Here is a 20614-nt window from a genome sequence, read left to right on the forward strand (position 1 = left end):
ACACAAACAATATCTAAAGGGAACAGACAGGAGAAGCCAAAACTCTCCCGCTAACCACACAACCTTCAGAGAACAGAAACCACACACTGTTTTGCAGATCCCCATGTAGTCCTCCAGCATATCGCCTGCCTGTCACATGCCTCGCCTTCCCCAATGGCACCCCAGACCCCAAATCACTGCCCCCTACTTCAATGAGAGGTCAGAAGGACCCTAGGAAAGTCTGCTCCATCATAATCTCTTCTGCTCTCATTTTCTACTTCCCAAACCCCTCCTGAAATCACAGGACTAAGCCCATGGCTGTGAGATGCTCACACAAAGGATACTACAAACCTTCAAGTCAAGGGGTGGAAGTAGAAATCAGGACAAGATCAAGGAGCTGAGACAGAGAGTCATCTCCTAGAGAGGAGCAAATCTTGTGGGGTGCCATGGGAACACAAGATGCAAAACACTGTGAAAGGTATGTACACTTTCTCTTCCTATTAAAATATCCTCTATTTTTTTTCAATATTTTCTTCAAGGTCTGTACTGACTTTGCCAGCAACTTCTACTCACTACATCCCTATCACCCACCCCTAAACTGATCAGATTCTTCTCTGTTTTCTCCTCTTACAAAAAAATGCTCCTTTCAATTCCTTCACAACACCTGCACCAGACAAGCAGCTGTCACAATTGGATCAATCATTATCAGTCACTTCTCTTGCAAGGACACAAGCAATAGCCCTGCAGAATCATACATTCTTCATCCACCCAGGGCACATTCCTCCCCAAGGGCTGCCCTCCTGCTAAAAAGGGATCATATTCTTGGGCTTCTGTACCAGACATCTGTGTTTGGACATCAAGGAAGTATAACGAAAGCCTCAGAGAGGGTGGATCTTTCTCCTCCCAGAAACACTTTGAGGCTGATTTGGGTTAAGGATCCCATTTGACAAGATGGGACCAATTGGCCCCCTAAAACTGAAATTTGTCCCTGTGCCCTTAGGCATGTCTTATAAGACATCTGTTGAGCTCAGTTGAAGAAATTCTCCATTATCAGGAGCCTTCTGATCCCATATTCAACTGTGAGGAAACGGAGGCACACACAGCCAGTATCCCTTTGTGCTTCCAGCACTGTCTTCGGCACGCTAGCAGAGACCAAGAGGACACATGCTCATCGCCTCCTGCTCTCCTATGCTACTGAATTTTCATGATATTTTATTTGAGAGATCTGTAAGTTTGGAAAACTGACTCCCAGAAATGAAGGGAGAAGCAGGGATGAGCTTCTGCTAAACTGTCATCCAAATAACATATGTTCTCTGCTGAATCACAAGTGTCAACTCGTGGATTTGCATATTTTAATGAGCTGTATGCTTGGTAGACAGCAACTGTAATGGGACCTGAGATTTGTCAGCTTGACCACACCACAGCTCAGAGATCTAAGTAGAGCCATTAGCGGAACACTGACAAGGCAAAAAAAAAAAAAAAAAAAAAAAAAACCCACCCCAGCACACAGAAAAACAAAAACACCAACAAACAAACAAACAAAATCCAAACACACACAAAACCAACCCAAAACAATGCCAAACAAACAAAAATGGAAAACAAACAATCCCCCCCCCCAAAAAAAAAAAAAACCAACACGAAAAAAGAAACAAAACCAACAACAAGAAGGAAACAAAACCAGATGAGGCTGTAGACAAACAGAAGTAGAGAAGAAAAGGCTCCCCTCCATACAGTGCTCTATTCACGTGGTCAGAGGGTGACTGAATTTTACACCAAATTCTCTTGGACCAGGACCTTGGGCACAGCCTCTCCTCTTCCCTCCTTCTTTGTCCTTAACCCTCCTTTATTTTTTTATACTTTACATGAGTAACTCTGTGGCTACCATCCTTCAGAGGCTCCATTTCTCATCAGGATGCACGGCAAAACACTTCCCTTAGTGATCAAAGAAGATACCACATTCAGGTCTCCTGGCTCCCAGGTACTCCCCACTCACAAAACATCTTCCTTTTAGTTGCTAAATTTTTCCTTCCTTGAATCTTTCAGCCTTCTTTTGTAGCAGTCAGCTCTAAGTCTAGCCCTCCTAAGAAAAGCTAAAATAAGACCTACGATGATATGTACATCCTTGATGTACAAGTAGCACCGCTGATGTCAGTGAGCTGCACAAATGACAAATTCGGCCCAAGGCTGCTCAAGGAGATGATGACATGGGTTGTTTCATCCACAATACAAGCTTGCAAACATCCATTCTTTCTTTTTCTTTACTTTCCCTCTCTCACACATGGAAATACTCAAAACAGCAGCTGCCTCTCTGCCAGTATCTAACCAATACTTTAAAGCCTCACTTGACGTCTACTTGGGGCAAAGGAATAACTTGTTACACAGGTTTAATATCCTCTTGGCACCAATGGTGCTCTCTGCACAATCTTTCTGTCTAATACTGAAAGTACGAGGGAAGACTAGCACTGGTTGTCAAGGTTCACATGAGGGTGATTACTTACCTCTAACTACAAATTGGGATTTGGGGAAACAAGGGGTTTTTGTTTTCAAAACCTAGTTCATTCAGCTGAGGGTTGCGTGGGTGAGCGTTCAAACAAAAACCATGGCTTCTCCTCTGTGCTCCCTTGTACCTACTGCGAATACTAGCAGAAAATATTCCCTCCTCTCCAAAAAACAAGTGAGCAGATCAGAGGCACGATACCAAGTCCATCTGCAGAGTAGATGTTAGTATGAGAAAGCCCTTGGCCACCCCATTAGCCCCATAGTTCTACAGGTCACAGCTGCATGAGGGACCTTGGGACACTACATCACTCTAGCTCCAGCCTGCACCCGAGAAGTAAAGGGAGTGCCCTTAGGGCATAACAAGATTCATGCCACAGTCTTCTTTCTAGAGACACAGGCCCTGGTAACGTGTCATACAGAGGCTTGGAAAAGCAAGTCCCCTTTGCAATGGAAAGTTATCATATGTGCCCACCAAATGTAGGAGAAGAAATGGGCAGAGAAGACAAGCAGATCTACATGGGTGTCAGAACTCCTCCAAACAAAGCTATGCAATGCCCATGAAGAAATGCTCATCCTGTCCAAAGTGGCTGCTGATGAAGCAATCTATTTTTCTAGCCTGGATGTTAAGGAAGGAAGAGAGATGGGAGCTGCTCCAACCCATATAGTACAACTGCAGATTATGAACCTGCCAAAGCCTAAGGATGTTCAAGTCTACGGCATACTTTCTGAGGGTCACACCATTGCAGGGCTGGACAGTAGGACTAAGAGGAAGTGGTCAGGCAGGAGTTGCTGGCAGCAAAGTTCTGCTCAGACTCCAGGCAGGTACTGGGGTTTTGAAGCCTGGAAGTTGCTCCGCTGACAAATAACCACAGTGCACCTCAGAAGACTGTCTTGTTAGAAGGAGTGTGGGAACAGGTGGTGACAGGTTCGGGGAGAGTTCCAGCTGCTTCATCACACTTTACATCTTTTTAGCATCAACCTCTTTCTGGCTAGATCCTCTCAGAAGATATGAGTGAGGAGAGGGATTTGGTGTTACTCAGGTTGGAGAAAACTGGAATAGTGAATAGCCAAGGACAATGAGCAGAATTGTAATTTTTCCAAAGAGAGCAAATCTCTTCCAAAGTTGCCTAAGACCTTAAATCTTGGATTCCTTCCATATGGGGGCTATGGGATAAGTTTAATTTCCCTGCCTTTTGGCTACAGCAGCCCAAGAATAAACAACTTTAACCAGCATTAGAAACCTTCAAAACTTGGGGCCCAAGGTAGAGAACTGCCAACAGCATCTCCAGGACACAAGAAGGACGGGCATGGCAACCCGCCAGAGAAATGTCGAATCGCTGAAACCACAGGGTCCTCCAGATTCCTTTACATTCACGCCTTAACAGTTCAGCCTCCTCAGGTGCATCCCCGGCTCTTTTGCTCTGTTTTCACCATGCTACAGAGGTAGCAATGCTGGGAGCAGGGCACTGGTTTCAGGAATGCCCCAAGCATCTGAAAACCTACTAATTTCAAGAAGCACTGGTTTGCTTCAAGCATTCTCAGCTTCAAAATGAAGACAAAGAAAGCCAAAGCCATCTACAGTTCTACATCCCAGACGAGTGCTAGGGACCCCTGGCAGTGATAGATACCATGGCACATAGATAAGAATGATTCACATGGGCAGGCAGAGCTACCTTTTTCACAGATGGATCTAATCTCCTAGGAGAAATGGACGCAGGGACACCACACCAGTCCCTTTGCTCCAGAATCAGGTGCGTGTGGTCCTAGGGCAATGCAGCTCCCTGCCGGCCCCGCAGCGAGGCAGAGACATGCAGTAGAACTGTGGGAAGGTCTGGGTTGCCGCTAAACGACTTACACTGCACATCTACTCGAATGGACTTGATGGCAGGGACCCCAACCCCATTTTCTGCTTTACAGTAATAGCGGCCCCCCTGCAGCCTTTGGATCTTCTCAATCCGAAGGGTCTCGTTAAGCACTGACGTCTCTTGGAATTTGTCCGACGCGCTGCCAGCAGTCTTGGTCCATCTCACCTGCATGAGAAAAACAAGAGAAATGCAATCAATGACACAAACTAGAGATCCCAAGGGACAGCAGTGCTTCCTTTGCTCCTCTTCCCCTCCTCACTAGCCACTCTCAAAAACGGGCCCTACAGCACCACCAGACCTTACCAAAGTTCAACAATTGATCTCAGTATGTGTCAGCAGACCAGCTGCTAATTCTCATCCATCGCCAGTCCCCACACCCAAGTGTCCAGGATAACCCCCTCGGTTCACCCAGACACACACTGCATGTTTACTGCTCCTGCTCCGGTCCTGTAAACCCAGCAGCTTGGTTAGTTTTATACCACTATCTGCACAGCACAGGAATTTCACTATTAAGCCTCGGGACCCCATGTGGCCGGTATGCCACAAAACTACAGCAGACATCAGCTCACAGCTACAGAGCTTTTATTGCAGTCAACACACTTTCATCTTTCTCTGGACAGCAAAGCTATTTCTGTTGTTTGCTTTTCCAAGTAAGAGTGAGAAAATGCAGTTGCTATCTGGCTTTTGCCCCTTTCCCACAGGGAACCTCTGTGTATGTTATTTTTATAAGTTATCCTTTTGCAGCACACAAGCTTTTGCTTTGATTTTAAAGACAGAGAAAAAGAAAAGAAAAAAATCCCTTCAGATTTCAAGCTATCTTGCATTTTTTGCCCTTACGTTACGTGTCTTAAAATCCTGGCTTATGGGGGCAAGAGAGCTGCACGATATTTCATGGTGAATGGTGGCAAGAGGACAGCAGTCCCAAAGATTGAATGGTTATTCTTATGTCTGGAATGAGGTACAGTCCCAGCAGTGGCAGTACAAGCTTCCCCCTTGTTTTCTATAGTCCAAATGATGAAGGACAGAGATGGCGTTTTTGAGCCCATTGCTTTCCTATATCTGCAACCTCCCTTCTAAAGGTTGGTGACTGGCGGTCTCCCACACTAGCACCCATTTAGAGTCTGGAACTGAGGTCCAGTAAGATCAGCCAACAGAAAGAAGATCGACATTCATTCAACATTGGCCACAGACAAGATGGACCAGAGACCTTAACCACTCCACCAGACTTTGCCTAAAGCTCACTGCCATGACTTGATTGATGCTGATGCTCTAGAAAGAGCAGGGGTGTCTACATCCCAGAGCACTAGGCTGAACAGATTGTCAGAGCTAATGACCATGGATTTATTTAGCCTTTGTAGGCTTATGTGGAATTGTCCGAGGGCACCAAGACTTTCAGGGTCTCCTGTTTGCAAGGGCACTTCAGCCAGCTCTTTAATCTTTTCAATTTCAATCTCATTTAATATTTTGGCCACATTTTCATGCTTTAATGACTGGTTGACAGAAGAGAAAAGAGAAGATTAAACGAAGGTTAGGGTAAGAGCTTAGCTGGGAAAGAAATCCATCCGTGTGGAGGGAGGGCAGAGATAGGACGCATGCCACATTTTATGTCTGCGGGTTCCAGCCTCCCTGGTCATGCCTGGTTCCACGCTATGGTGTCGCCTGTGCACGTCTGGGCAATGACAAGCCACAGTGTTTTGCACTAGCATGCTGTCTGCATCAGGCTCTGCTCCAGCAATCTCTCTGGCTACCCAGGCTCAAATCCCTGCAACCTGTCAGCGCTTTCCCGCACATTCAACATCCTTAGGCAGGGCCAGCCCTACCATCTTCCTGATTTCTGAAGTACACAGCTATTATCTGCCCATATCTGTCATAAGCGTAGGCTGGTCATCTTTGCTGGCTTGGCTCAGATAATTTCCTTTCTATTGTTTCCAGGATATGCTTTGATGGATAAACCACTTCAAATCCTGCTGGCTGAATCTCTCTCCCTTCTCCTTTGTCATCATCTCATAGCCAAGTAGCTCCTCACAAAGCGGTCCACAGAAGTGTCAATTGGTGCATGTAGATGCATGGTTTCTCAGCACAAATTTCTTTGGCAGGATTGAAGAAGGGGGCCAAGAAGGCACATGCAGCATACTTGGCTCCCATGAGTGTATTCTGGCACATCCAGTTCATAGTGCACACCAGCTTCCACCCCCACAACACTGTCCCAGAGCAGGCAGACCCATGCTCTGGTCCAGCACCTCTGTAGACACATTCACACTAATATCAAACCAGCCTGCTTAAGTATCTGAAGGGTGGGGAGGTGGCTGCATGGGGTTTGAGGCAACACAATCCTATAGAGACCCTGGGGCAGGACAGCAGCAGCTAGCCAAACTCAGCTCTGCACCTCTCCACTGAACTGCGACTTTGACCGTAGCGTGGATATACCAAGCACTCCAAGTCTGAATCTGCCTCTGGTTGGGGGCCATAAAGCAATGACCAGCAGGTTTTGTGTGGGGCTCAGTGGAGTGCACCATGAATAACTTCCCGAATTCCCCCAAGCAGGCTCCCATTGGCTGTATATTCAGGAAAGCTGAGACTGACGGACCATGAAGGACCAACTCCTATGGCCAGCACATACAGGAAACCTCCTCTAGCCTTTTCAGGCTGTTCCTGCTTTGTAGTAAGAGGGTTAAAGATGTGAGGGTAGTTTGTGCAAAGGATTCAGTTTAGGCTTTCAGTTTTGGGGGGGACTTCACGTACTGAAGACCACCAGAAAGTCTGTGTAGGCTCCTGCAAAGCTTTTTGGACTGTTTTCCATGAAAGCAAGGCTAGATGATTCATAGCTTAACAAGCTAGTGCTTGGACTATGGGGCATCCCTCCCTGACTTCAACATGTAGGAGAAAGCTGGGCACCCCACTGCCCACAATTCTCTTCTGCATGGAGACTACAAAGTAATGCCATGGAGAACACAGGTGAGACGCAAGACCAAAAGCTTACCTGTGGCCGGGGGTGTCCTGTGACCAGACACTGCAGGACCAGTGTGTCCCCCTCCCGAATTGTGTAAACGCGTTCACTGATGTTGTCTTCCTTCACCACGCACGCCTGCCCGGCATGGATGATTTGGGCCTGAGCAGGAGCTGTGGAGAGGAGAGGAAAGGAAAGGTAAAGAGGGAAACGAGCAGCACCCCAGCCCCTGACGCCCACTGCCCAGGGTGGTGACTGCTCCCATGGCAGGGTGACAGAGCCACCTCTTAAGCCACAGAGAGGAAGAGCCGGACAGTGCTGGGTGTGAGACACAAAAGTCTCAGGAAACACAAAATAGAGCAATTTTCCCCATCTCCTGGGCAGCTGGTATCAGCTGCTTTTTAATACATTTGGTCCTGTTGGGATAAGCAGGTCTAGGCACTGAAAAGTAGAATATGGAGCTTTTTGGGGGGACGCTCCTGCAGAGGCTGAGGACTAAGAATTCCCTGCTCTCATCTTTCCCAGAAAGGAGTATGTGCAAGTGGTTAAAACAGAGACCTGGTCAAATCACAACTGCTCCACGCCTGTCTGAAACAAGCCTGATTATTATGATTTACCTTGTAGGAGGCTGGGATAACTACCGAGCAGAGTCAGAAAGGGCCTTGAAGCTCTGCAGCTTTTAGCACACATCCCTAGAACAGGCATACCACATGCTGCAGGAAAAACAAGTCTTTCTCAAATTATACAGCAACCTATCTCAGCCCTGAACCAGAGGGAACAGCCTCTGTGGGATCAGGGTACTCATAATCCCCAGGGATTTCTCCAGCTAGGTAGGGCTCCAAGCAGAGACCAGTTACTGCCAGTACAGGCAGCAAAACGAGTGAAGACCAGTGCAGTGGAAAAACACGTGGGAAAAAAAGTTCCCAGAGTAAAGTTTATAAACTTCATGACCCCAAACAGCAACTATGTCCCACTGTAGCCCTGACAAGCAGCAGGGAGAGACAAGCTCTAGAAGAACCGGATTTTACAACGAAAAAAGCCTCAGCTCCGGAGTCCTGTGCAAACAGCCCTTGGCTCCCTACTCCAAAAAGCATTTGTGTGATCACCAAAGCGGCTGAGATGTATTGAAGGTGACTGTGCAGCCCAACAGGACACCTGTGATTGTTCGAGGGGAAAACTCCAGGAACAGAGAAACCCACAAACATGTCTATGAACCAGTGCCTCAGTGAGAGCCTCCCTGTGATACCTCCCCATCTCACTACAACGCTTCCAGGTGACTTTGGAGTCTCAGATCGAGCTCCCATTAGTGAAATACAATGCAAATGAACAAACCACTGAGACGACCAAAGGCTTTAAAGCAATGAGCTTTAGTGAGCCTTCTGAAACAAGCACAAATTTTGCGCAACCCGTTGAAACTGAACCGGGCGCCCACTTTTTCATCGAGGTTAGTTGAGCTTCAAAGACTACCTTTTTTTTTTTTTCTTTCTTCTCTTTCATTCTTTTGGCATGACTAAAACACTCTAAAACCCAATGACCTGGGCAAGGGAAATGCTCAGGTTTATGCTGGTCTAAACCACCAGCAGCACAGACCTAGGGCAGGCTGGGCTCAGGCAGTGGAGGGGATCTGCCTTTGAGACCAGGCTTTATAAACTGGTGTCACCACAATGCACTGATGGAGCAGCAGTGACATGAGAGTGGTTACAGGGCAAGCTGCTCTTGCTGCTGGGGCTTCACAGCCCGCCACGGCCACCCAGCACTCAGGCAGCAGCACTGCACATGCAGCAAGCTGCTCCCTTCTTTTGCACCTCTTCTGTCTCTCCGGCGTGGTGGCACTTTGTTAAAACCATTGTTACTGTCCAAACTGCTGACTAACAGAAGCAACATGTGTATTGGAATAATATGATGGCACAAACACAGACAAATCGCTCAGCCTCTCCTGCCTTCCCCTTCTGCAGGGCTTCCAGGAACATGCCTGCCATCGCTCAAGCATCACGGAATGCTGAAACCGGCTGTCAAAGCTTCACTGATACGACTGAGCAGCTGAGTGACCATCCCCTGCCTGGATGGCAGAAGAGTCTTGTTGAACCCAGGAGAAAGCAGTAACCCATATATGTGCTCACATACATCTGTGGATATACATACCGGCATGTAAATACATCAAGTAAAATAGTGACTTACAAAGAAAAAGACATCATGAATGGTTGTCAAGCAAACAGTGGCAGAAGAGTAATACAGAAGCCTATGTAACCTTTGCCACTATGCCTTAATCCAAACGAGAGTCTCTTGTGCTGTTTCAGCCCTCAGACCAGTCCTCTGCAAACCTGCCATCACACCTTTAGCCCCACGTGCACTGCAGAGCATCACTCACAGTGCCCAGACCCAGGTTGTGATGCTGAAGAATCCCTGCCCTATGATTAAAAGAGACACCCTGTCCCTTTCCATCCTGTACCATATTCCACCCTCCCCATCCCCAACTTCTGTTGCCTGCATTTCAGTGGGGTCCTGGCACCCTGCAGCAGCAAAGCTCTCACAAACTCTCTTCAAAGTCTCTGGGCTGCATTTGCCGGCTGGTGGCTCTGTTCTCCTTTTGCAAACATGACGTTGCTGCAAAAACTAATTTTTAGCCACCCCATGGAGAATCAGAATATTTACCTGCAGCTCTAGCTCCCAGTTAAGTGTTTCCTTAAGTTGCTCTGCTGTACTCCACATGGTATAGATTACAAGTCTTTGAACTTATACTCCTTTTCCTATGGCCATCCCACTTTCATAAGTTCGCCTGTCTTGTGTAACCCTTCCCTGCCACCTGCCTAAAGGCGTTCCTACGTGGGGAATTTCCACAGCAAAATAATTAGGTACAGTGGTACAGGATCAGCAAAACAACAACCCTAGAGATAAGCCCTGTGTCACAGTTTTGTCCTCTTCTCCCAAGATCTCCTTGGATCCACTGAGCTGTAACGAAGCTCAGAAGCAAGGGTGTGCACATCCAGCTTTCTTCATAGGTGTCTTATTTTGCTTGTGTTACCATCACCAATACTTTTCAGTTATATTCACTGCAAAGGGACATAATTTTAAGTGAATCCCCACTGCTTAAGCTGTAACATCTCTCTTGCAATCACAGCACCACATCCTTAGCAGAACAACCACCATTTTTCCATGTCTTAAACCCCATATGAACCCAGATCTTTCAAAAATGAGCTCAGAAAGCCTGGGGTTGTCTTGGAAAGAAAAGCACTTAGGTAGATGGCATAGAAGTCTGAGAAACTCTGCCTTTGGTTACAGCTTGACATTACTGAAGTGGTGTGGGCTGAGCAATGAACTAACCCAGCTCTTAATGGGATTGAATTAAATCACAATATGAGACTCAGGAAGGTCTCTATTCCAAGCTCAGCCTGTCACAGCACACAAAGGCTGGGAAAGTCACCTCATGCCGTATTACAGATGGGCAGAGAGATTTTGAGGATTAATTGCACTTTTAATGTGCTTGAACAGAAAGAATACATTATTGTTTGTCATCACCCCAGGTCTCCTGGAGAATTTCAGCATGCAGACAGTTTGAGCATTGCCACAGCACACTAGGAGGGCAGGACCATGCCTGTCAGAGTAAACACTTCCACAGAACACCCTTAGGAGGGTAAAGAAAGGCAGGAGCATGAGGGCGGGTGCTGGAGATGAAGCAGTAATCTCAGACATTCTCCATGAAGAACAAGGCTTGCACAGATGCTACCTGTCCTGCTAAATCCTGCTGGAGCAGAATCCCTCAGGCTGGCAAACCCCAAAGCAAAGGTCCAAAGAACACCTCTGATGACAATCCATACCACTTCCAAGTAAGAGATCAGCTTAGGGATGGGTCCCAATACAAAGTCCTCCAGAGAAACTAGGCCAGCCAAATATTGAGTGCCAGATGCTTTACAAAGGAAAAAATTCAGGCTCTGAACCTGCAGCATTAGGGCCTTCCTCAAGCAAGGGCTGGCTTGCAGTGCATTTGGCCTTTGCACTGAGATTTCCTACTGTGCTTTCACTTGATATATTTATACATTAAAACAAAAGGAAATTGGAGTGGATAAAATAACTTTATTCCCAGTGCAGTGTACTGCACAATGTTATTATTACCACAATCTGGAAAGTTTATGAGACCGTTGGTGCTTAGAGGTTGCCAATATCATTAAAATGCAGAAAAGGAGAGAGAAATGGTCTTTTGGAGAGGACCGAGTAATCCATATTTGGTTCACAGGTCAGCAGCCACAAGGGCAGGCTGTTCACCCCTATAGCAGCACAGCACTTGTCAGCAGGCTAACACTAGCCATTGCTGTGAGGCTCTGCCCCGCCACCACCTCTGCCACCTACACATGTTCTGCAAACAGCCTCAGGGATGAGTAACATTCATCTCCCAAGCTGCTGGCCCAGCGCTTGCAGCTACACACAGAGTGACACTAAATCCACTCAGCGCCGCTACCGTCTTCCTGCAGGCTGGGGATGGACAGAAGCTGCACCTGGAGCTTTCCCTCTTCCTCGGGCTTATTCAACCACCCCGCTATACAAGGCAAGTGGTGGCCTTCCATACACCTGGTGTAATTACAATTCAGTCTCTTGTGCACAGAAGCTAAGCAAAGAAGCCAAGATCCTTCCCCATCCCTGTTCACAGGCTCCCTGGACTCACATTGCTTGGTTACATGGGAGCATGGAGCAGGGGAGTGGGGCACTGGCTGCTGATCTGCTGCTTAAATCCCTTAAGAACCTGCCTTTCTCCTTCCCTCACCTGTCTCATCCTGAGCAAGCAGCATGTAAGGGATGCATTTTGAAGAGGGTTCCCAGGAAGAAGAAAAATGCACAGTGTTAATGGAGCATGTGGAGTTGAGTAAGCATTTCATTAAGGAAATACAAATGTGGCATTTCTCACTGAACAGCCACTCTCAGTAACTACCTGTCCATGGGTGGAATTGCCCTGCAGCACCATTCATCCTGCACAGCAAAGCACCCAGGTGGCATCTCTGGCCTTGAAGTCACTGCTTTAGTTAGCATTTTATCCTGTCTGTTCATGCAATGCACAATTCTGCTTGAAGAGCAGGGGCATATAAATATGGAGACCTTTGAGGAAGGGGTCACGTCCCCTTAGCAGAGCACAGAGAGAAGCCAGCACGCAAGTAAAGGGAAGAGATGTGCTAGCAACACACAGCAGGAGCAAGGAAGGTCTAGTAGGATGGGAAAGGTCTGAAGGGGCAGCATCCTGACTGTCAAACAAAACACTCTTCTCATGCCTGCTCTAGGAGGGGATGGCAGCTGCCTTGTCATGTGCTCCATCACTATTCAGCTGGTCTCATCGATTGCTCCACTGTGGATGAAGACCACAGGCTTTGCTGAAACTTTCGACAAAACAAATTAACCAGGCCAGCTCCAGCCCACAATGCAGGGGATGATATTGATGGGCTATTTGAAAAGGAAAATTCACTCCAGCTTGAGGACAATTATGGAAATAATAATACACAATCAGTGTCCATTAACACTGTCAGCAGAGCTGTGGATCAATAGCGTATTAATGGCTGAAGAAAGACCGCCTGTACCTACTAGCAGTTAAGACCAGCACAATAGCAGCGGGAGAGGAGGTGGAGTGGGTGGGTGCTATCGAGCCCAGGCACTCGATGCCTCTGCCCAGCCTGCCCAGGGGAACCTCTGTCACCGCTGCTTTGTGAACATGCTCCTGGCTGCTTGCTTGGGGGGGTTCTCCACACCTCAGCCCCTCCAGCATCTTTGCCCAGCACAACGGCCAAGAGTGCACAGCCCCTGCAGGGAACTTCCACAGCTGAAGCTGCCCGGTACAGCTTAGCCTGGTTAGGCTTCAGCTTTAACACAAGGCCAGGCTAGTCCCATAGCAAAGGGAGAGGCAATGTAGAAGCCCCCAGTGACACCTGAGGAGCAAAAGGCATCCGTGGTTCCAGGTCTCGTCTTAGTCCTTGGACTTCTCTCTTGCCCAAGCTCCTTCTGTTAACTCTTCCAACACAGTGTGCTGCCTGGGCAGCTCTGTACTACCACAAGGCTGTCCTAAAGTAAAAGCCATCAAGAAGCCCATCCTACATGCTGATGCTAAGGGTTACAAGCCCAAGCAAGACAGATCTGCATTGAGGCTCTTTGACTCCCATGCATCAGTATTCTCACTGCAGCCCAAACCATGTACACATATACAAATATCTGGTTACTGTACTCCTGGCCTAAATTTGCAGCAGGGAACATGTCATATTTCAGCAGCAAAATTGCTCTGACTCCTTCGCTTTGTGTACACTGATCATGATTGAAACATAAACATCAATCCACCCACAAAAGAAGCACTGCCACTTCAGAGATATGCAAAGCAACCATGTCTAACCCCACACAACACTCCATAGCACTCTTGAACAAGAAAAGAATAATATAATTTTCAATGAGAAGTGCACAGAGAAATGACAGAGTTGTGGAAAGTAATCACAGAGCATGAAACTTGGCTACTTAAAATAGCACAGGATTTTTTTTTTTTTTACTTGGACGAGACCAAGACTATGTCTTTACATGTCTGGCTGATTGCATCTCCAGAAACAGAGTTTCCTTTTTCAAAGCTCAGCCAGTTGATTTGCACAGTCTTAAAATAACTTTTTGCTTAATCAATGTCACTTCCTTGAAGCATCTCTATAATTCTATTTCTTTTAGAAAAATGCCAGCAACAAAATCATGTGAGATGTCATGAATTGCAGGTACACCCCTCAGTGACTGCAACACCTGCTCCTGAGACCTTCGTTCAATTTAAAACTAAAGAGGTATTGTGTGTTTTACTACAGCAACAGTCACCAGATCATCACTGACCCCCCCAATCCCCAATTCCACTGCCTGCAGCAGCTCACTAGTTTTCCCAGGTGTTCCCCAAATTTTCTTACATAGGCCTACCTCACTGCAGAGTATCGAGCAGCCAAGCAAAATCAATTGGCAGCTTTGTTTGACAGGAATCAAGTGACAGATGTTACACACACAACACTATGGTGGCAAAAACTCTGCATCACTGCCTAACTCATATGGCTGAGTGGAATTTGTATAGATGACTCAATGCCAGCAAATATGAAGTAGGTTGTCTTCAAATCTTTAGGGGCTCCAGATATGGTGGCAGTCGGAGCCTGAACCTCATGATACTGTCCTGGAAGCCTTCAGCTTTCATTCGGAAATTAAAAAAGCATGTCCATCTCATCATGGCCATAAAAGAGATTTTACCATCTTTCCCACCTCACTTCCCGCTGTGCCAGTCTCGGTGCCTGAGCTGTTATCTCTAAACCTTGTTGCAAAACCCAATGAGCCACATTTGGGCAAGGTGATCCTGCCAAGCTGAGTGCTCAAAGCATTACACTTAAAACCCCATTTCTTATCTGGTTGTTACTTAAAGCTCATAAGCATTTCAGGGGAAAACATGAATGAGGCAAGCAGCTTGTGGGAGAAATCTGGCATCCTCTATTCTAGAGACCAGTGACAGACTGACTTGTTTCTCAGCTAGTAAGACACCTGAAAATGAACCAGTCAAGTCAGAGAAAAGAGGGATACAAAGAGAAGAACTCAACTGGACATGGGCAGCACAGACATTCACTCATCCTGCCCATGTGCTGCAGAAACAGTACCCGGTGAACAGGTCAGCACCAGACTCCTTGGCAGGTTTGATCCCTTGCCTTCTTATGGAAAGGCTCACCAGGTCTCCAGTCCCCTGAGTCAATCTCCAGCTGCTCCAGGAACCCACCACCCTCTGAAGGGGAATGAACGGTTACAGGCACCCAGAAAGCCATCTGACCCTCTGGCCTTTGTCAGCCCTGTGCTCTCAGCTTCCAGTGTGCCCATCAACAGCAGCCTCCGAGCAGCCAGTCTGCAGGAGAGCCAAGGCTGGCTCAGGTGGAGATGCAAATCAACTGCTATTCATGCATCTCCCACATCTACTCTCCCTTTTCACTCCTCCATCACGACACACAGAAGCCACTGAAGCCGCACATCGCCACTCAGCCAGGAAAACTGCCTTTCACAGATGTGCTGCAGCTTGTCAGCACAGATAGCGAAGTCCAACAGCCAACATCCCCAGGATCTGCTGATTTTAATAACTTTCGCAGGCAAATGGGCTGTGTACAAGTGATCCCAAGGGTTTTACCTCTCTCTTTCCCCTGAATTCAAGATCAGCTCATTCCCAAAGACACTGTTGGTGCTGCTTGTTCCACTTCTTTTCCCTTTTTACACTTTAAGCCACTTCGGTAAAACAGCAACTCTTCAACAAAGAGGTCCATGCGCACAGATCTATAAAACAGTGTACTTTGAAACTCAGCTGCTGTTTCATTGCTGGACCATTTAACACAGGAGATGAAACGAGACCACAACACAGACACTTCATCCCTTCAAAAGGGAGAGAAAAATGTCAATTTGCTAATCATCTGTCGACTAGATTAGCAACAAAGGTGCATGAAACCTAATCAATGAATAAACACAGGCTCCTTTTCATATCAAAAGGAGAAAAAAAAATATCAGGCAACAGCTGTGGTTCCTGAATCATGAAAAAATAAGGAAAAGCAGAGGTAGTGGTTTCAGACAGGGTTCCCCAGCTGGCAGGACACATGGGGAATGCTCCAGGACTTTGCTGGTGAAGACTCCACCAAAGTCACACACACATGCTAAAGCCCACCCGGGAAACACAGCAAGGGAGACAGATGCAAGCTCAAAGTATACTAAGAACAATCAACAAGAACAAAAATCAAAACAGTTTGTAATCAGAGTACACTAACACGAACTGCGCAAGAATGGAAGTTATTTCCATGAAATCCAGCTGTTGCTGTTCAAAATACTAAACCCCGAGGCCCAGATTCTTCAATGCCAAGGTGGAAACTGGGGGCTGGTGAGCAGGAGAAAGATAGGCAGAGAAGAGCTGTCATATGAGAGGACTTCTCTCCACATGGAGACCCAAAGGGCGGGTGCATGGCTGTGGGGTTAGCAAAGCAAAGCACTTGGGGCTTTGGCTGGTTGGTGCCCCAGGTCTCCTGCAGACCTCCCTGACAACGTGACTGAAGCAGCTCCACCATTGTCAGAAAGAGCTTCTGCAGAGGCACAGAGCTCCCTGCAGACCACAAAGCCCATCTGAGAAGCTGAGTAAATAGTCAGGCACTAAATCTATGCTAAATTCTCACCTGTCACGGCTCCGCTGCTTCTAGGGCCCCATCCAGCCAGCTTGGAGGGAGCTGGCGATGCGAGGGCAATCACGCCGTGATGACAGTACAAATATTCCCTCCATGCGGGAAAGGAAAGATTCAACAAATGGCCACGTTTACCTGCTGCTATACCCAGCTTCCACAGAAAGCAAAAGGCTATTTCAATTGGGAAAGAGGGGCAGGGGGAGAGCAGGGGGAAGATCACTGCAGGAGAGGGTGATAAGAGCCACGAGAAAGAAACTGAAATAAAATTTCACTGAAAGCCTGTTTCATTCTCACCATGGTTAGAAAGAGCTGGAAGTACAAATGCTGCCCTTAATTCAACTATCTAAAATGCAATTTTGCTACTGAAAGTGGCAGGCAGCAGGGACTTGCCTCCATCCAAAGCTCTGTGCACAGTGGTACCCATCCCACAAGCACCCTTGGTCCCCTGCAGCAAAGTCACATTCCAGGGGATGGAAGCATGGTGGCTGCTCTGGTGGGAACCCTGGCAGAGAAGCCAAGGACTCAGGGGACAGCAGAGACTGGACACCCCTCTGCTGGGTGCTCACCTGCTCCCGGCACGAGCAGGATAGAGACAGCGATGCTGCTGGTGATACAGCCCCTCAGTGGAAAGAAGCCTTTGGGCGCAAATGGGTTCCCATACAGGCCCTCACAAAACACTGATGCTTTTATCCCCCAAGCAGTGTTGGTAGGTGGGGAAATGCTGCTATTGCGTGCTGCCAGCTGGGGAAGATAAAGGAAATTAAATGGCTTGTCCATAGTCAGACATGAGCCTGAAGCACAGCCAGGGATCAATCTGTACCTAATTCCAGTCTAGTGCCTTATAATGCAAAGGCCAAACTTTACCCTCTGATGCTGCCTAATAGAGCACTAAAAATTCATGGTGAGCAGAGGAAGAAAACTTCTTGCACAACACAGAAGGCTATACTCAAGAAAAACTGTTTTCCTCTGGATTTCCTCCCATATCTCTTTTCGCCAGCATAACGAAATCCAGCCTGAAAACTACTGCCAGCAAGCAAAATGACCTAAAAAGGGAAAAGCAAATATGGCAGCTCAACTCCACCCCAAAGGAAGAGAGAGAGCACCGAAAGGAAACACCAGCAAATTGTCAGCAAAACTGAGGCCACGGGGGCTACATGACACCTCTGAAAATCAAGCCAAGTAATGTTCTATCTTGACAGCATCCTTTACATTCCTGCCGTGCCTTTGGTGTGCAAAGTCCTAGAAAGTGCCCAGTTCTTTCCCTCTTGAGGACCAATAATTAATAACCACAACCTGGCAGATAAGCAAGCAATTCCCTCTGGTTCCGATAAGAGGAGCTGACATCTCTCTAACCCCAGCCACCTCCATTGTTTTATTCTCTTTGTTTATTGATCCTTTTATGCACATAATGCAAATTGACATTTAATAATTCAGCCGAGTTAATGGTGCTTAAATATTAAAAGGCTTTTCTCTTTTAATTAGCTGTAGCAAAATAGACAACAAAGGAGTGCTAGATAGATGTAGTTTTAAATGCTCTTGTCCAAGTTCCCTGGCATTTTTCTATGGACAGGAAAGAATAGTTCATGGGAAATTTTGCACAAGTCTCTGACTCTCGCTAGGAAGGTAACTAACCCATAGAAGCATTTCCAGAGGCTTTGATTCATAGAGCATATTCATCTCTGTCAGTTCTTTGTTTTCTCTCCCTTCTGCTTTTCTCCTAATAAAGACAGAGGAGAGGGGAAGGAGGGGCAGAGGGTAGAAGAAAAATCTTTCTCCATAACAAGCGCAGCCACTGGTGGCCAGCACCCATGTAACACAACACAGATGTGGATGCAGAAGCCTTCTGACATGTCACTGCAAGACCTGCCACCAGGTGAAAACAGAGCTAAAAGGAAAAATTTAGCTAATTGGAGAGTTACAAACAGCACGGAAATCTTGCAATTATTCCCTGGAGCAAGAATAACTAATCCAGAAAATTAATTTAAAGATAACACTGGGAAAAAAATATTCCAGATGTAGCAGGGTAAGGGAACACACCTTTATTTCTTTCCTGCTCATTATGCCAATAGTTGGAATAAGAGGAAAAATACACATTATTTTTAAATCCCAGTCTCATCTCAGCTGGAGCCAATGGCAGTAATACATCTTGGTCACCATGTCGCTAGTGTATGGCATCGCAACGGCAAAGATTTGGTATTATTTGGCCTGTTTTAACTGTGCATACCTCCTCTTTTAATTAGCTCTCATTTTAAGTCCTGGATTCATTTGAGTTTGGGATAATGATCTCCTACCTGACCCAGAGCAGAACCATGTAGTCACAATAATTAGGTATAGTAACTGTTAATTACTTAGTTTAATTACAACCTATTTTCTTCAAATTTAGCCTAGACATAAGATTTCAATGAATTTTAATTACATGCCACATTTGAAGAGCCTGTGCTATTGCATTATTAAGTTAATTCCAGGCAAAAGAAAGAGACTGTCCAACACTAAATTCCTTACTGAGGACACTTTAAAAAAATTAATCTTAATTCAAGCCAATTAATAGATCGACTTGCAAATTCTCTGCAAATTCATTCTTCCAGTGAGGGCTAAGTACTGTAAATGTATAGAGGGTAAGCTGCATTTTTCACACATAACAAAGAGATCAAATTCCCAGTTTACATGCAAAGTTGAGCTCCTCCTTAACAGTAGAGCTGCTGGTTGCATTTCCAGAGAATACTGAAGTCACCCCTCTGAACCTGCCAGGCAGGGCATCATGGCAAAGAGTGTCTCCATGTGCAATGGCACACAAGGACTTCAGGATCATGGCAGGGGGCAGAGCACCAGTCCTTCTGCCCAGAAGTGACAAGGGTGTGCAACACAGCCTTGTTCACAACCAGCATCCCCCCATGCACACAGGAGAGGGCAGTGGTGCACATACCAGAGTCAGCCCATTATACTTTTATGACCAATTTTAAGGTGGGAAAATTGGGATGCAGGAACTGCTACTTAATCTCCCCTAGCACACAAATGCTAGAAGAAGGGCTTTCACAACCCTCTCAGACTTGGGGTACCCCCTGCCTGTTGCTTTGGCTGAACATGGGCAAGCCCTCCTTGTCTCTGTAAGGCTCTGCACACAGGGAACATTTTCTGTCACTCCATATCCGCCACATGCTGCTCATGCAGTGAAATATTCTTGACATCATAACAAACAGTTTGCATTGCTTCCCTTTAATAGATTATCTATCTACTCCTCTCCAGCTGTGCCGCACATCTGGCCACATTGCCTCTCCTAGGCAGGCACTCCTCAGCCCAATATTCTGCTTACTGTTGCTCAGGAGACTTAGGAGGTGATGGGGGAGTAAATGCCCAGTGGACAAGTTGCACCTCCAGGAGCTTCCAGAAGCAAGAAAACACAAGCCTGTTTCCAGACTCTTCAGCACCGAGCCACCAGCTTTGGCCTTCTGTAGTGTCCCTTCCACCTGCAGCTGTTCTCAGTAATACAGGGTCACTCTCAGGGTATACGTTATGATTAACTAACACAGTACTGCAACGCTGTTCCCATAAACGAGATGGGTTTTGGGCCACTACTATGAAGAGTCCTCCTCAACCATGAGAGCCAGGTGCTGGGCTCCAACCCCTGCAAAACCAGAGTAGCTCTGGCATTGTCACAACCTGACTATGTTGATGGAGTCCATTCTGACAAACGACTGCAGCAGCTTAAACAATGAATCTGTTCGGGGGAAGAAAGGAAAAAAATAATAGGGAAAAAAGGAAAATGGACTAGTTAAGAGTTTTGCAAAACAAAACTGATTACAAGTGAAACACAGAAGAAGCAAGGCAAGCTGATGTTGGCTTGGCGGTTCCCTGGTGAGAGACTGACAGCAATGAATTTGGGAGAAAAAGTTCCACAAAGCAAGGTTATGAATTTATTACTCTGCATCTGTGCAGAGTCGAAAGATCGTCTGAAACACCAGAGACCTGCAGAGGAAATTGGGGAAGCGCTAATGCACATGGGATGGTGTTTAAAATAATAATTTCTCAGCTGGCTGACTGCACAGGAGGTAGGGACAGAGATTAATTCTCTACCCGAGATCATGCATTTGTGCAAACATTGTTGAGCAGCTTGTTCAACAAGGGATTCAGGGACTAACGTAGCCCCATCAAAGCAG

General features: G+C 46.7%; 1 protein-coding gene across 1 annotated transcript in view; it reads right to left on the reverse strand.

The window, feature by feature from the left end:
• Positions 1-20614, reverse strand: part of MDGA1 (MAM domain containing glycosylphosphatidylinositol anchor 1) — a 142963-nt gene that overhangs the window by 87434 nt on the left and 34915 nt on the right. Inside the window, exons 2-3 of the mRNA XM_065631965.1 lie at positions 7324-7463; positions 4334-4508 (exon numbers count right to left, since the gene is read on the reverse strand). Of these exons, the coding sequence (XP_065488037.1) occupies positions 4334-4508; positions 7324-7463 (315 nt within the window). The remainder of the gene's footprint in view (positions 1-4333; positions 4509-7323; positions 7464-20614) is intronic.

Source organism: Caloenas nicobarica, chromosome 3, assembly GCF_036013445.1.
Source record: "Caloenas nicobarica isolate bCalNic1 chromosome 3, bCalNic1.hap1, whole genome shotgun sequence".
Lineage (NCBI taxonomy): Eukaryota > Metazoa > Chordata > Aves > Columbiformes > Columbidae > Caloenas > Caloenas nicobarica.